Raw genomic sequence first — 17,375 nt, 5'->3', positions numbered from 1 at the left:
CTGGATTTTTCTCTGGACCTGTATCAGAAGACAATCGCCCTTTAACTGGACTTGCAGCTGCAATTGCTGGAGCAAAACTTAGGAAAGTGTCACGGGTAAATGCGTTCTCAAACTACTGCTTTTTAAGTGTATGTCTTATTCTTTTTGTCTAAAATACTGGATTTATTAGTTCTAATTTTATGAATCACGCTATTTTAATCTTATTGATTAAAAATTCAAAATAGTTAAAATTTACCAGAAAGTTGCAAAATTATATTAAAAATTCCTGTGAATCTGTCCTCTGCGTTTTCGTGAACGTCTTACCAGTACTTGCCTCTTTGTTTTGTGTGTTTCCTTCTGTACATATACAGCTTTGTCTGAATGACTTGAAAGTAAGTTGGAAACATCATGCCAATCTCTCTAAATAACCTCAGTACGTACAGTATTTTGTAAGAACAAATCATTCATGTACATGACCACAAGGTAATTATCAAAATCAGGAAATTTTAACAGTGTTTTTAAATTTATTTTGAAATGTATTCAGATCTTCTTTCCAATTCCTTTTATGGTAGTTTTCTTTCAAGGTCTTCTATTGTATTTAGTTGTAATGTCTCTGTGGGATAGAGTCTTACAGTTCCTCATTCTTTCACGATACTGACATTTTTAAAGTCTGTCAGTTATTGTTTAGGTTTTTTCTCAAGATTCAATTCAAGTTGGATGTTTTGGAAGCAGAGACATTACCACAGTTGACTGCTTTTTAGTATATCGTGTAGGGAGATACCCAGCACTTTTACCCCATTACTGATGGTGTTGGTTTTGGTGAAACTGTTGCTATACAGAGTCAATGCTTTTGGTTCTTAAGGCTTAAAATATTTGCAGATTTTTTAAAAAATTAACCTTGATATGACTATTATCATGTGTATCTTCTTAAGATGGAGGATGCCTCTTTCCCTAGTGGAGGGAGTACCAGTGGTGTGAACTCTGCCACCTCCAGAGCTGAATCCAGTCGTGGGAATGGGCCCCTCCCTCTAGGGGGCAGCGGCTTGATGGAAGAAATGAGTGCCCTGCTGGCCAGGAGGTGAGAAACCTCACTGTAGTGGACATGTCCAGAATCTGAAAGATTTTATTGGTTTTATTCTACATATACCTTAACTAGGCACAATTCTTTCCTCTTAGAAAAAGCATTTTTGGGTCCGGGAAGATGGCTCAGTAGAATAAGTGCTTCCCTGGCAAGGGCAAGGGCCTGAGTTCAATCCATGGTTCCACAAGAAAAAGAAAAAGCATTTTTATGGTAAAAGTTAGGTGATTTTTTTTCTTTCTTTCTTTCTTTTTTTTTTTTTGGTGGAACCGGGGATTGAACTCAGTCCCTTGCACTTGCCAGGGAAGCACTTACTCTACTGAGCCATCTCCCAAGCCCCACGTAAATTTTTTTTTTTTAAGGAGTCAAATTTGTCTTCTTTCTAGGAGAAGAATTGCTGAAAAGGGATCAACAATAGAAGCAGAACAAAAAGAAGACAAAACTGTACGTGAGTAAAGACAGGCCCACCTTAAAACGTAGAGTACGGGGCCAGGGAGATACCTCAGTGGAATAAGTGCTTCCCTGGCAAGCACAAGGGCCTGAGTTCAATCCCTGGTTCCGCAAAAAAAAAAAAAAAAAAAAAAGAGGAGATTGGGGTTATAAACGTGGAGTACTAGCTCAGTCCACTCAGAAAACCCTGCCAGTGACTACTTAACCTGACTTTAATTCAGAGTTACAATTGCGTTGTGACATTTAAAATACCGTGCTGTATTACCCTGTTTCCCCCAAAATAAGACTGAACTGAAAAATAATCAGCCTTGAGAACTAGAAACCAGAAATGCCAGATGCCATCACTTTACCTTCCCTGCTATTACAGAGTGGCCACCAAGTGAGAGAGTAGTGAGGTATGACTTGGTGGCCGTCACCACTATAAGGACCAGTGATTATTTTCCAGTTAGGTCTTATGTTTGGAGAAACACAGCTACAACATCGTAATGGTTTTCTCAGTAAAACAAGTTGATGATGTAGCATTTTGGGAAGAGCACTCAGGCGTGAGCCTGTGGTGTTCATTCAGTTCTTACACCCACGTGAGATGAGCGAGCATTCTCTCCTAGGAAGGTTGGTGTGTCCCTGGTATGAAGCCTTTGTCCACCCTTCCCAATCCAGCTGTTAAACTCTGCTCTGTCTATTCTATGTGTAATTCTTGTCCCCACACCACTGGGTCACTTCTGCTTATGGTGGCTTTCTAACAGCACATGGCACAGGTCCTCAGTGAGAAGAAGTGTGGTTGGGCATGCTCGGGAGCATGGAAATGCCAGGCAGAAGAGGCATTCCAAGCTGAAGGAAGGGGGAGATGTGAGCAAGGAGTGTGCTACTCACACTCACTGTCCCTGTAGCATGTCCCTGTAGGGGGTGCTAATGTATGTGTTTTGTACATTTAGGAAGATTCTGAGCCTGTAACTTCGAAAGCCTCTTCAACAAGTACACCTGGTAAGTTCAAGAGGAATATTTAACCTTTGTCAACTTTCCCAAAATGTTGATACTCTCCAATTAATTAAAACTTTCCCTTCAAAAAGAAAAATACTTCTTTTCCCATATTGGGTCTAATTGCTTAGTCCCTAAAATGTCAAAAAGTTCCTTTTTACACATTAATACATTGGTCTTTTTTCCCTGCTTTTTGTGATCTCAGAAGCTGATGTTGCTGTATCCCTAATACTGTGAAATCTGTTAAAACTCAACTTTTTTCCTCTCAAGTGTTTTATTGTCAGTGACTTAATTATTCTGAAAGGTAAAAATTGAAGTGAGCATGTTAGCTAGCACTGTGTTCTGTTTTAGAACATTCCCAAATTGAGAAGGTTGTCATATTAACCATTTGAGTAATGTTGTTCAGGAAATGAAGCTTCCGGTTTATAAGCTAAAAAGAAGTTTTTTAATTTTTTGTGAAATATTCTTGAATACAGTAAAATTTTAACACTGAGAACTCTTGGATATAGAATACCAAAATCTTAACAGAACGCATGTCCTTGGAGGCTGCCCGAGAGCAATACATCCAGCATAGGACATGAGGCTGCTTGCTGTGTGTTGGCCAGAGACCACCACCTGGCCTGTTGTGGAATGAAGTAACATAAATAAATTCAGTGAGTTAAATATTCAGAATGGTGCATAGGAAGCCAGGATAGAAGAAATGTCTGTATTAAATTTAAATACTTTAATGTAGAGACTACCGGCCACCTACAGAACTGCTTTCATTCTTTTTTATTTTTTTGATACTTTTTTAAAACGTGGTTTTGGTTTTGTAATTGTAATACACACACACACACACACACACACACACACACACACAGAATTCCTTGATCTCATGGACATTCAGTAGTCTGTTATATTATAATTATATTGTGACTTTGTGAACTATTTTTGTTAGCCCATTTTGTTTTTCTCCTAAATAGAGCTCTATTTACTATATAAATTTACATTATCTTTATGAGAAATTCACAGGCTTGTGACCCATTTACTTTAGCTTTATTTTTCTTAGGAAATTAATTACATACACTGTCATGAAGACTAGATACTTTAGAACTGAAACAGACTTTAGGGTCACTGAATCTCTAACCTGTGACAGAAATAGAGCATTTTCTCTCCAGAGAGGCAATTAGGTGGGTACAGATCTGCACACGGTTCTCTGATGATTCACCACAGACCCCAAACCCACATCCTCTTAATTCAAATATGAAAAACTAAACGACTGTTTAGAATGGGTGTGCCATGTATAAAATCAAGAATTCTTACAAAAAGGCATGTGACTATTTCTCTTTGTTTCATTCTTTTTTTTTTTTTTTTTTTTTTAACTGACATTGTGTCAGGCACTATCAAGTGCCAAAAACAAGTGAGGTCCTGAGTGTAGCAAACTTAAACTCATGATACATTGTGCATGATGAGGCCAGGTTAATTTTCTGTGACCACACATTGGGTACTGATGTGTCAGATAGGGGGTAAAGTTTATGCAGTCACTTGGACCATCTTTGTGGGGAAGAGGGATATGTCACTGTAAGCTGAAAGTTGAGTATTGGGTATGACCACTCCAGGGGGACAGAAAGATACAGTGTGTCACAAGGAGGAAGAGCTTGGGAAGTGGTAAATAGATATAACCTAGAGGAACGAGTTCTTTTTGGTGAGCATTGAAAAATAGGAAAAGTGAAAAAAAAATGTTGAGAGCCCTTCATAAAAAAATCAGTTTAGGCTTTACACTTCAAGTATCAAGTTAATGTGATCAGCCAAAATTGTTGGAGGCACATACAGATGGCACTTGTGAGCACAGTAGTGTGGAATCAGGGAGGGCTGACCTAGAGAAATCACTGAAGAGTTCCTGGTGCAGGGAACCAGTGTGTTTCCACAGAACCACTGTGGAGAGCCAGCCTCGGCTTCCCCCCGCCAGAGTACCCCAACTTTGCCTAAGATGGCCTCATTCCCTGGCAGCTCTGCCCTTCCTCCTGAGGCATGGTGGCTGCCCTTCTACTCTTTGAAGATTAAACAGTATTCACATTCGTCTGATTGACAAAGGACTCCACCCCCACCAGGTAGCATCACTATACCTGGCCCACTTTGACATTCCTCCCCACCTTCCCACTTGCCTTTTCTGGGGTGAGTGGCAGTGTTCTAGCCCTTTCCCTCCCTGCCCAGCTGGCCACAGTTTTTTTCAGGACTTCCCACGTCAGTTACCCGGATGTCTTGTCGGGTGGGTCTCTGATTCTGCCCATCCACTTGGGCCAGCAGCACATCACCTGCAGCACCCAAGATACAAAACAAACCAAATGAGCAGTCAGTGGCTGACACCGGATTGCTACATGTCTTCATTAGTAAGAGTTTGGAGGGAACTTATTTATATTGAACTAGAATTCTCTGCAAGCCCCAACAGTTAGAATCCAAGGTAAAGGAAACATTAATGTACTATTAATTTCTTATTTAAAGTTGTGAAAGGGGCTGGGGAGATGGCTCAGTGGAATAAGCACTTCCCTGGCAAGCGCAAGGGCATGAGTTCAATCCCCAGTTCCGCAAAAAAAAATAAAAAAATAAAGGTGTGAAAATGTACAAATTAGAATTTTTAATATTCAGAATTTAAATCACCATTTTTTAATTTATATTACTACAATATAACCAGTATTTCGCTGTGGCTGTAGCATTTTGTTATTTATTTTATGGCACCCCTGGAAATATATGGGATGTTTAATACATTTGTACTTTGCATTTGAAGAACCAACCAGAAAGCCTTGGGAAAGAACAAATGCAGTGAATGGCAGCAAGTCCCCTGTCATCTCCAGGTACCAATGTTTTTCCTAAATTTTATATGACATGTGTATCTAAAAAGAAAAATATCCCGTTGTAGATTATAAATCCTGCACATGAGCTCACAAAATGCCTGTAGCCCACCTACTATTAGGCAATCCCTGCTGAGCCCGTTGTACTTATAGTGATACCTGATAAATTCATCCTACATTTGCTAGTCATGTTGTGTGAAATTTTAAGGCAGCTTTATACCTCCCAACATATTTTAAAATGCTTGAAATATTCCAAATTAGAGAAGAGTTGGAAAAAATAGTACAAGAAACACTCATCCTGGCTCATGGTTGTTAGCATTTGTCACGTTTGTCTTGATCATCTATATATCAAAACACTTTTTTCCTTCTGAATAATCTGAAAGTAGTTTTCAAATAAATGTTGCTTTACTCTAAATATTATAGAACTTTTCCAAAGAATGGGGAACATCTCTTGCATACCAGAGTGGCATTATAACTCTGTAGGAATTTAACATTGAACAGCAGTATTGTTTAAACAGAACATATTCATATTTCCTCACTTGTCTAAGTGACAGAAATTTTATATTTTAAACTGAAAGTCACCTGGAGAAAAAGACTGTAATCTTAGCAAAATAAAACTTAAAACCTTGAATTGTAAGGTAGGAATTTGCCCTTTCTCAGTTGAAACTTCTAATCCTAGTGAAGGCTAGGACACAGTCCGACAAGTTCTGTGTCCTCCAGAGATACCCTTCATCATCATAACTGCGTTTTCATGCCGCAAGTCTTAGATATAAGTAGAACTTTTTTCTGGTTTATGAGACAGTTTAAAAGGCTTATATTTTCCCACAGGGAAAATGGTATGCACGGAAGGACTAAAAGAGGATTCTTCCTTTTCTTCCTGAGATATCTGCCTTCTGTTTGCCTGATAAAAAGAAAACCTAACTCTATATAATCCTAATTTTTTAAAAAGAGTAAGAATAGACTTCGTATTAGCGTAGACCTATTCTGTGTTAGCCCAAATTTACTTTTTTTGTATTTAGTACAGGTTCTCACCACGTAGATCTGACTCATAGTGATTCTACTGGTTTCAACCTCCCAAGTGCTGGGATTACAGGAGTGTGCCACCACGCCCAGTCTTAATCGCTATCTCAGCGCACCCTGGAGGTGTGGGGGGATGGCATGGTATGCCAGGATCAAACCCCAGCTGCTGCGGTCTGCCTAAGTGGTCGCTTTAGTCCACTGAGCTATCTGGCTGACCCCAGATTTACTTTTGGATTTGGCTTCTGTGTGGTTTTCTTCTTTGAGGAGTAAAGAAGATTGATGACATAAGATCCGCAAAGAAGCCAGGCCTTTTTGTTTGTTTTCTGTTTCTGTTTTGAGACAAAAATCTCCTGGGTAGCTCAGGATGGCCTCGAACTTGTGGCAATCTTCCTGCTTCAGCCGCCTGAGTACTGGGTCTACAGGTGTGCACCGCCATGCCTGGCTTTTTAGAATGTATTGAAGCTTTTAGTTTCTAAGTGACTATAAGATGATTATATATGACTGTGGAAGAAAATGAAGGGAGTTATTTTGGTTGACATGACATTTCAGAAAAGCACAAAAATTGTTCCTTAATTTCCTCGACACATAATTGAGGTTACCTCCTAATACTTCTCTGTAGTTACAGATTTTCTTTAGTAGCACATTAGGAACTGTTATTTGTCAAGTCCTGTGTACAACAACAGAGCTGTGATGTGTCATTTCCCTTTGAGGATGTGAGTTTTAACAAGCAGGTTCTTTCCACCCTGCATCCTGACTTCATTGGAAAGAACTCCACAGTGCCTTGCCTATAGCTAGGGGTACACTGGTCGTTTAGCAAGAGACATGGGAGAGTCTGCCAAGTAGAGTTTGTCATGTATTTTGTTGGTCTCACTTAGGAAAGGAATAGTGTTCTTTGAAAGATGTTTTAGGCTTGTAAAAGAAGTTGAATAAGTGCTTTAATGGTCACCATTTTGAAAATATTTTCTTTTTTAAAAAAATTTTTTTTAAAAATTTATTTATTTATTTATTTATGTGTGTGTGTGTGTGTGTGTGTGGCCAGCTCAGCCCACCAGGGGGCGGGGCTGGCTGGCATATGGTGCTGGGGGATCGAACCGCGGTCCCTGTGCTTTGACTAAGCTTGTTCTAAGTAGGTGCTTTAGACCACTGAGCCATCTCACCAGCCCCTTGAAAATATTTTCATACAGATTTGTAGAATCTTATAATCATATTGCAACTCTGTTAGATGGATTTCCTCACATTTCTCAAAATGCAACTTCTGAAACACCTATTTCCGACTACTTGTACATCTTTTGATAGTTTTGATCCACCCACCAATATATATGTCATAAAGTTTTGATATGTATGTATTGGAGGAAAAAAGTAATTTTAAAGCATAAAATATTTTTAAACATGTTTAAACAACTCTTCATAAGTACTTTCTTCGTAAGTACTTCGTAAGTAACTCTTCGAAAGTACCTGTTTCTTCAGAGAAGGAAGTACATTAGTTATTAAGCACTGTCATCTTGTTCCGTAGTCTTGGCACCATTTCCTTCCAGACTGTCCATGTCAGAATTATGTTGGTGTTGAGATGAGCTAATACTTCATTACGCTGTATTAAGTGAGAATGTCAGGAAAGAAAGCGCAAGAATGTTGTTTAATAAGCGCTTTCCTGGCAAGCGCAAGGGCCCGAGTTCAATTCCCGGTTCTGCCAAAAAAAAAAAAAAAAAAAGAATGTTGTAAAAATGTTCGGAATCATGACTAAGGTATAATACTAGAAAGTTTGTGAATTCTTCCTGTTATAATAAGAGTTTATTATAGATACTGTACTCGTGAATAAAAACATTCTTTCCATGCCTGAGGATAATTTTGTATAATTTAGGCTACAATAATCTTGAGTCTGTTGTCTTATAGTCATTGTAATAGAAATGTGTATTTGATAATGTTGGTGGCTTTTACTTTGCCAGTAGCCTACAGGGGTAAGTCATTGTATAATGACTTCTAAAAAATTCTCTGTAATTTTCAAGTAAACAGATATTTACATAGCTAAAATTAGCTTCAAAATATCTTCTCTTTATTGGAGAAATGGTTATTCTAAGGATAATAGAATCTTTTCATTCTAGTTTTGTTTGCTATAACTAGAAGCTTGTGCAACAGTAAATAACATCATAAGAATAATTTTTAAAAATCTATTGTGTACACCTTTAAATGGTCTTTCCCCTTCATAGACGGGATTCTTCAAGGAAAAATCAGATTGTTTTTGACAACAGGTCCTATGATTCATTACACAGGTATCACCCTGCTGTGGCTTTGTGATTTGAGACTCTAATAACATGTTCAGGACAGGGCTGAGCTTTTCTGCCTGGACTGGTAATCACCACGAGGGAGCTGGTTATGTAGACTAAGTCATTTTTAGCTTTATCTTAAACATTTAAATAAAACAGAAACCCACCATCACCTTATAGTTGGATTAGGATCCACACACATATTAAATCTCTGAGTACTAGGATAGAATGCAGGACTCTGTGTTGTCTAGGGCTGTTTGTAGCTTTGACATTTTCCTTTAAAGGTTCTCTTTATGGTTCTGAGGCAAAGCCTTAACCTTTAAAAGTGCAATAGAACAAGGCCGGAGAGATAGCTCAGTAGAATAAGTGCTTGCCTGGCAAGCGAAAGGGCCTGAGTTCAATCCCTGGTTCCACCAAAAAAAGTGCAATAGAAGATCCTGTGCTGATTGTTACAGGAACACAGGACAGTCTTGTAGCCAGGTTTGGGTACTATTTGAGAAAAATCTTGTTTCCTGGATACATTGTAGTATTATTGAGTACTTTTAACACTTCAATCTGTCTTCACAAGACTGTTTTTAGGATAAGTTCTATTGTACTATATTTAATTACAAAAATAGGATGAAAGCCATCCAGGGCTGGGATACAGGTCTGTGACAAGAGAGTGTGTGTGCATAGCATGTTCAGGCCCTGAGTTCTGTCCCTGCACACCACCCTAAGCCCCAGGAAGTATAAGTCATCCATTCCTCTCTTAATTAAAGAAAACATGCACACACAAAACAAAACCCTCAAGTGTTACTCGGCCATTTATAGAATTAATTTGCAGAATAGGAACTTTGAGTAGTATAGCACAGTTGTTTTATAGACAGGTACCTAGAGGCACCTTCTCTTCATGAAGGAGTAAAAACCTCTGAGGGACACACGTTTTGTAATCAATTATGATAAAAACCCGTAGTTTAAAAATACTGGAATACAGTCATTGTATCATACATGCATCTGTTTTGTAAAATATATATCAAGTCTACTGGTCATTTGGGCTAAACTCTGTAGAGGGGTGTGCCACTGAGTAGGAGCTCTGCCACTGGGCTGGTCACGTGCGTTATGTTGTGCTATTGGTTAGCCACTCTTTTGCTAGCCAGTTAAGTCTCCATAAAATGTTAATATTGCAGTAGTGACATAGTTTTTTGCTTTCTTTGAGGTAGCTTTATTGTTGTGAACAAAAGATTTATAAGGAAAACTTGCTAGAACATAGAGAAACATAGTGTTTAACAATGAGATCTTCACAGTTATCTTCCTGCCTTCACACTTAGCATCCCTGGGATGATGTTGAAAACCTCCTTTTAAAAAAGTGGTGATTACTACTTTCCTTCAGTATGAAAAGTTCCCCCCTTGAATCAATTCTGGTGGTGGCGGTGGTGGCGGTGGTGGTGGTGGTGGTCGTGGTCGTGGTGTTGTAGGATTGCATGTTAGCATGAATTAAATTTTTAAAATTTTGCATGTTTCTACAGTTGTTAATTATATAACAGTTTTTAATTGCTTAGTGAATATAGATATATTCAGAGCATACTACACAGTACAGTAGCAGGTTATATTTGATTGTGGCATAGATTTCAAAGGTGTTCATTATGTAACATAGGGGGAAAATAGTTATATTGCTTAAACGTGAAAAGTAAAAGAAAGCAGAATAATTAAAATTTAATTTTGGAAAACAGGGATAGACATATGTGAGATGCACAGTGTGGACCTGCAGGACTGCCGCAGACCTGACGCCCCAGCCCCTGGGCTGTGGCTGTTTGCTGGTACCCACACGAAGAAGGAGCCTCCTGCAGAAAGCTCCCCTGGCCTCCAGGGCCCCACTCATCACTAAAGCAGTGACTTCTGTTTTCATACAAACATACACCAAACAAAATGACACTGATTGGCTTGTTTAATAATCTTAAGCAGTAATACTTCAGTGTTAAAGCAGATCAGCTCAGTATTTTATATTCATGAGCAGTGCCTGCAGTCTGAAGTACTACATTCTTAGGGATTACAAAATTAACAACTGTGAAGAAGCTATACATAGTGGGTCTTGGTTTGGGATTTTGACATTGTTCTGCAAAATTGAAGGCATGCTATTTAACTAATAGTTTAAAGCTATATTGATTTGTAGCCCTTAAAGAGTAGCCACTTAGTATATTAAACCAGAAAATAGAGGAGAACCTAATCAAAACTCTAGGTTTTCCACTGAGGATTTTTAAATTGCCAGAATTAGAGGGCAAACCATTACTAGTTTATTTGGTTTGAAACATTTGTTTAAAATATACCTATTCCTAGCCAGGAGTAGTGGCACATACCTGTAATCCCAGCACATGGGAGGCTCAGGCATGAGGATTGCTGTGAGTTCAAGACCAACTTGGGCTACATAGTGAATTCAAGGCCAGCCTGGAGTGCCTAGAGGGAACATGTCTCAGAATGAAACAAACAAATGAGCAAATCATAAAATACACTTAGTCTCTGACCCAGGTATGGCAGCCCACACATGTTACTCTAGAACTTGGGAGGCTGAAGCAGAAAGATCTGTAGTTCAAAGCCAGTCTAGGGTACAGAACAAGATCCTATCTTTAAATAAAAACTTATTCCCTAAGACATCTTGTTGTGTAAAATTTTTAGTAGAAGCTCAACTGTTGGAAGTGTAATAATAATTGATAGTCTGCTTCTGTTTGCATCTGCATGTCCTTTTAAAAAGAAAAAAAAAGCAAAGGAAATTTCTGGAGCAGTTAACCTGAAATACACCATTTATACAATGTTTCCATGAAACCTTCATAGGGAAATAGTCAATTAGATATGAGTGTAGTTCCACCTGATAATTATTTTTCAACATTCTTATTTATTTTATAAATAAAATATATTTTTTGAGAAGTCATACTTACTAAAATGTTTTCTTCTGCTACATAGAAATTTGTACACTGATTTATGTTAAAGGTCTTTATTCTTTCCTTCTTCTGATGTGCTCGATACTTGGTAAACATTGTACGATTTCAAAACAGGCTGTGTTGTTTGAGTGTCAGAAGCGTCTGTCGGTCTCTCCTCTGGAGTCATAGTGAAGGAGCCCTGTTACCTGGTCACTTGCCTGAGGCCCAAAGAATGCCATCTTCAACTCTTAGCCAAACTAGTCTGGCCATCTTGTCGTCTTTTTTCTAGTTTCTTTATAAATAATTTAAAATAATGAGATTAGTGAAAATAGTTTGTTTTCTGTTCCAGTCACTCTAACAACCATGGCAATTAACCTTTTAACAAAATGTGTTTCATTTAAGAAATTATTTAAGTCATATTGGGTTGGTAAGTTTACATAAGTATGAATTCATTAAATATCATAAATGTTGTTTACCTGTCCTGCACATTTCATTTGTGCAGACCAAAATCCACTCCCTCATCCCAGCCAAGTGCCAATGGCGTACAGACAGAAGGACTCGACTATGACAGGCTGAAGCAGGTAGGCATGCAGTGCAGCTTCTCTGCGTCTTACATGTTGCTCTTTTGAAAATGCCTCCTGCATGTATTGGTCATAAATTTTGGATGTACTTTAAAAAATCATGTTGTACACAGATAATCCCAGCACTCTGGGAGGCTGATGCAGAAGGACTGCAAGTTCAGGCCTCAATTTTGAGACTTTGCAACTTAGCAACATCCTGTCCCAAAATAAGAAAGGCGTAGGGATGTAGCTGTGTGAGAGAAGACCCTGAGCTTAATCTCCAGAACTTAAAAAAAAAAAAAAAAAAAAAGACCACAGTTAATATATTTCTATACAAGTGAAACAGTGGCATTTATGCTGTTTTACTTTCCACACCCTGATTTCTGAGCTCTGCATAGGTCCAGCAGGAAGATTGAGTATGGCGTCTGCAAGAGCAGAGTGTGTCCTTGCAAAGAGACAGCTGCTTCCACTTTTTGCTTACAGAATGGACCCAGCAGATTTTGTTTGGCACAGATGAGAGGAAATGGGTGTCTCATATATTTCTGCCTTCCAAAAAGAAGTTTAAGAAACAGATCAAAAATCTTTGGCTCCAGAAATTTCACTTCAAGAAATTTGTGCAAATAAATGTATGCAAAATAATGTAAATGCATACAAATATACAGTGAGGAATAGAGGTTCATCAGCCTCTGATGAATTATACTGTACTTTAGCACTGACGTGTGTACACTTGTCCATGTCAAGTGGCACAGGTAGTGAAAGAAGGTTATCCAGTTTTCTTAGTTTCGTAAAACAAAAAGATACTGATCATATCCTGGTTGTATGTGCATTATATTCAATACATAAATAGGAACAGTTGATGAGGTTATAGGTTTCCTTAAAAATTTTATTCCTACAAGCACTGACATAATTTTTTAGGTAAACTTAATTTTTATACTGCAGACTATTTGAAAACTTAAGTTATATAATTTATAAAGGGAATATGCGATCATTGATAACTCTTGTTTTACATGTATTAATGGTGGCTTTTCTTGAGATTTATTGTTTTTTTTTTTGAGAAAGCGTCTTGCTATGCAGTTCAGGTTGGGCCTGGACTCACCGTGTAGCTCAGAGTGACCTGGGGTTATTGCTGTGTGTCACCATACCCAGGCTTGAGCATACTTTAAAACAAAAACACACATTTGAATTTATGGTAACTTCTTTGTTACCTGAACTCAGGAATTGGAGAGAGGAGTAGACTTGACTTTTGGAATAATTCAAAGATTAACCCACTTCCTCAGCTGTGGCCTTGTTCACAGGCCAATACAGACTTCAGCTGGGACCAATGACACACAGAAGTTCACTTAACTGTGAACCCACTGCTCATCTCCAGACAAGGGGCTTAGGCCTTGGACAGACTCACAAGTAGACACAGAAAGCAATTGGTTAATTTTAAATCTTGCTCAGAGCCACTTCATAGTAGTCTCCATTGGGGGCACATTTGTCAGAGCCAGCTGTCCAGCAGCATTTGCATCCTGAAACTGTTTCCCCCATCACGTCTCAACTGCTGCCAGAGAACAGGGTTTAGAGCAGAGCTGTTACCTTCCCTAGAACCTCTGAATCCCACCTTTGACTGGACAGCAGAGTAGTTGCTGTGGTTTTAGAAAGTGTTCTGTTTCCTAACTTGCTAGAGTAGAATAAGCAAAGATTAGAAAGAAAAAAATATTAAAACAAGGCAATCTTCTGAGAAATAGAATTGGGACCCTGGAAACAAATATTGTTTATTATATTTTATAGCATTAAATTTTTTTTTACTTAAATATTTTCTTTTACTTTTTGAGACAGAGTCTTGCTATGTAGTTCAAGCTGACCTTGAACTCACCGTATAGTTCAGGCTAGGCTCGAATTTATGGCAGTCCTCCTGCCTCGGCCTCGTGAGTGCTAAGATTACAATGTGTGTCACCATGCCCAGCTTAAAATTTTGTATGAGTGAGAAACTGTTTGTTTCCTGATATTTTTCTCTGGTGTTTTAGGACATTTTAGATGAAATGAGAAAAGAACTGACGAAACTAAAGGAAGAGCTCATTGATGGTAAGTGTCTGAGCAAATTTGCTACCCTTTTAAAATACTGCTTTTGAATTGCTATTTTCAAGAAAATACAAATAGGAAATACTCATTACTTGAGGGCAATTACTTTTCTACATTATCCTGTCCTTCATTTGGCTTAGATCAGAGAGGAGCTCTCCTTTATTGTTGGAAATTATTTATAAAAAAGTAGGAATGAACAAGGTCCCTAAGATTCAAGTGTTGCCTGTTTCTAGATGGAAAAATGGAATGTTTTCCTCTCAGTCACCTCTACTCATCCACCTCTCAGGAGGCCCTTTTGTTCTCAGGCCCACAAAAAGCAATGTGTTTTTTGTGTGCGCACAAAGGGAAAAAACACCCGCTACAAACACATATAAGCATTGGTGGTGTTGTAATATCAAAACAGGTCTACACAATGAAAGATGCAAAAGCCAGCCAAATAGCTCAGTGGACTAAAGTGCCTGCTTAGGCAAAGCATGACGGCCACGCTGTGCGGGCCCTGCCCCCAGGGTGTGCTGAGATGCATTGAGACTGGGTGTAGTGATGTATGCCTATAATTCTAACACTTGGGAGGAGGAAAACAGGAGAATCACTGAGTCCAATCTATGTAGTAAGACCCTATGGACCCTGTAGATCTTGTACTAAATACATTAAAAAAAAGCAAAATCTGTGTCTCTATTACTGTGAATTGGAGCACAGTCCACGAATCATGAATCTGTATTACTTTACTTCTGATGTTTTTCTTTCCAGCAATTAGGCAGGAACTGAGCAAGTCAAATACTGCATAGAAAAACAAAAGGAGAGAGAGAACTTTAATCTGGAGAGGAGAAAACCTCTACAAACAGCCCTTCTAAAACACCCCATATGACTTTGTGATTGTGAGGAGGAAAATAAAAACAAGCAGTTGGAAGGAACAAACCAACATCCTCTGAAAGCTCCAGATGTTGGGTTCAGTGGACGCCGCCCCTCCCTCAGATGTTGAGATTCAGTGGACGCCGCCCCTCCTCCAGATGTTGGGTTCAGTGGACGCCGCCCCTCCCCCAGATGTTGAGATTCAGTGGACACCGCCCCTCCCCCAGATGTTGAGATTCAGTGGACACCATCCCTCCCCCAGATGTTGAGATTCAGTGGACGCTGCGCCCCCACTGGCTGCCTTTCTCTGACCTTTCCCACAGAGTGGAAGAGAGGTGGACGAGTTCCTCCAACAATTGCACAGAAAATATGAAGCCCGTTCATCAGACAAGAACACCGTGCATTGAAATATTTTTGTGTTGAGATAAAGCTGCACATTTTACACAGCCCATTGCTAAAATAAAAAAGGCTTATGGAGTTCTTTTTCAGAGAATAGTGATGAAGAATTTAGCAAGTTCTGCTGTTGTATTGTAAATGTTTCTCTCAGGTCTGTCTTCCTATCATATTTGATATTCCATGAATAATTGAGATCAGCCTGTGTAGGTTAAGATCATAAAATGTGGAACAAAAGGGATTGTATATGCTTTCAAAGGGTAACATTTATAGGAAAGTATCCTAAAGATGATTTGTCCAGCTTAAGGAATTTTAGAATGATAGGAAGTCTCTCGAGTTAGCCTTCATGCAATTTTGTAGTTTAAAACATAAAATTCATCAGAATTTAAAGATTTAGATGCCTTCCTAAATTGTTACGATGCTTTACCAAATCTGTGACTTCTACATAACACAAACCAGTGGTCAATGTAAAACAATATATTGTAGATTTACTGTAGGTTTACAACCTTTTTTAGATTATGCATGTGGGCATTTTTATAATGTAATTACAGTCACCACAAAGTTAGCTTTTTTAATTGCAGACAGTAATGCATGTCACACTAATGTGTAGTGGCTTTTTCAAGGCCTAGTCCCAGGGAAAACATTTTGTAGAGTTACAGGGGAGTGGGAGGAAGGGAAGGAATAACTTTTTATTTAAAGTTAATTTCTGCACTTTTTTCTCAATTACCTGCATGAATAGTAATGAGGACTATTTTGTGACTTTAATTGGTAAATATGTTAACAAAACCAAGTACATATCTTTTACATCATGTCTTTAGCTATTCATATTTTAACCAGTAATTCCAATGGTCTGAAACATGAATCTGAGCTTCACCTGAATCGTATCTTTCTGTGACAGTCAGATGTCACCGTCGCCGGCAGTGACACAGGTATTCAGACACATAGTCTGGCATGCAGGTGCTTTTGAATTTTATGTTGAAATACAAGAAATGACAGTGACAACAATTAAGGTCACAGAAATCATTGGATAAAGGGAAACCAAGGAGGAGTCTGCAGTTTAATAAACAAAACCAGGCATAGGTGGGAAAGAAGAGTCAGATAATCTGTTACCACCCTGTGTTGTGTGTGTGGGTAAATGCTGGTGTATGTGCTGTGTGTGTGATACACTCCATTTTCTCCAAAACTGGTAAGATTAAAATGGGAGAAATCCTTTATGTTGTAATGATGGCCTTTTACAACATTATAGAAAATCAGAAATTCTTCAAATTCTCCATCTTGATTTATGCTTGAGCTGTTATGTGCCATATTTGCTTTGAAATCTTTGATAAGTGGAACTTTTACTAATTATTCTTGTGAAATAATCCACTTTCATGTGCTTTCTAGGTTTTATAAATCCCAGGCCTACAACAAAGCTTGTTGATAGCATTCTTTTCTTTTTCTTTGTTTTTTTTTTTTTTGTACTGGGGATCAAACTCAGGACCTTGCCGCTGAGCTATCTCCCAGCCCCTAGTATTGTTTTCTACATGATGCCCCCATGCAGGCGTTTCCACTACAGACAAGTTTAGATGACAGGGTAAGAGTTTTCTTCTGTGTTAAGATAATTGGTTTCTGTAGAAACTTCTTGTTAGATGAAATTGATAGGTGAGCTGTCGTATCTTAAGCATCCAGCTCTTCTTTCCATCAAGTATTCATTGTCATGCAGTTGTAGTAAAGGCTTTATGGATGCAGCAAGCTTATAAATTACCACTGTCTTAAAAGAAATGGGAGGCATTTTCATCTTTATTACTATACTTGGCATTATGTAGACACTTTGGCAAGAAATCACTTTAGGTTTTCTTGGGTGAATTAAGTAGTGTACGGTAAGTAGAGTATTGGATACAAGTGGTTCAAAGTGAGATTACAAAACTAAAATGCTAAATCCTAAAAGAAGCCAGTTTATGCACTAAAAGTTTGTGCCTTGGTCTGATATTAACATGCTGTCTGTGTAAAATGACAAAGAGAACCAGTGTTGAGTCATGCTACACATT

At 38.5% G+C, this 17,375-nt stretch overlaps 1 protein-coding gene across 1 annotated transcript in view; it reads left to right on the top strand.

Annotated features, from left to right (window-relative positions):
* The window catches only part of Enah (ENAH, actin regulator), a 78,749-nt gene extending 61,584 nt beyond the window's left edge, over positions 1–17,165 (top strand). The window contains exons 8-16 of the mRNA XM_023710197.1: positions 1–95; positions 912–1,057; positions 1,444–1,501; positions 2,440–2,488; positions 5,247–5,313; positions 8,535–8,597; positions 11,985–12,063; positions 14,052–14,109; positions 14,854–17,165. The exon at positions 1–95 is cut by the window's left edge and continues 65 nt beyond it. Of these exons, the coding sequence (XP_023565965.1) occupies positions 1–95; positions 912–1,057; positions 1,444–1,501; positions 2,440–2,488; positions 5,247–5,313; positions 8,535–8,597; positions 11,985–12,063; positions 14,052–14,109; positions 14,854–14,891 (653 nt within the window). The 3' untranslated portion in view covers positions 14,892–17,165. The remainder of the gene's footprint in view (positions 96–911; positions 1,058–1,443; positions 1,502–2,439; positions 2,489–5,246; positions 5,314–8,534; positions 8,598–11,984; positions 12,064–14,051; positions 14,110–14,853) is intronic.
* Positions 17,166–17,375: the final 210 nt, after the last annotated feature.

Source organism: Octodon degus, unplaced genomic scaffold (genome assembly GCF_000260255.1).
Source record: "Octodon degus isolate 3935 unplaced genomic scaffold, OctDeg1.0 scaffold00017, whole genome shotgun sequence".
In the NCBI taxonomy this organism is placed as follows: domain Eukaryota; kingdom Metazoa; phylum Chordata; class Mammalia; order Rodentia; family Octodontidae; genus Octodon; species Octodon degus.
Note: the sequence above shows the minus strand (reverse complement) of the source record. Positions and strands in the feature narration are given on the sequence as shown.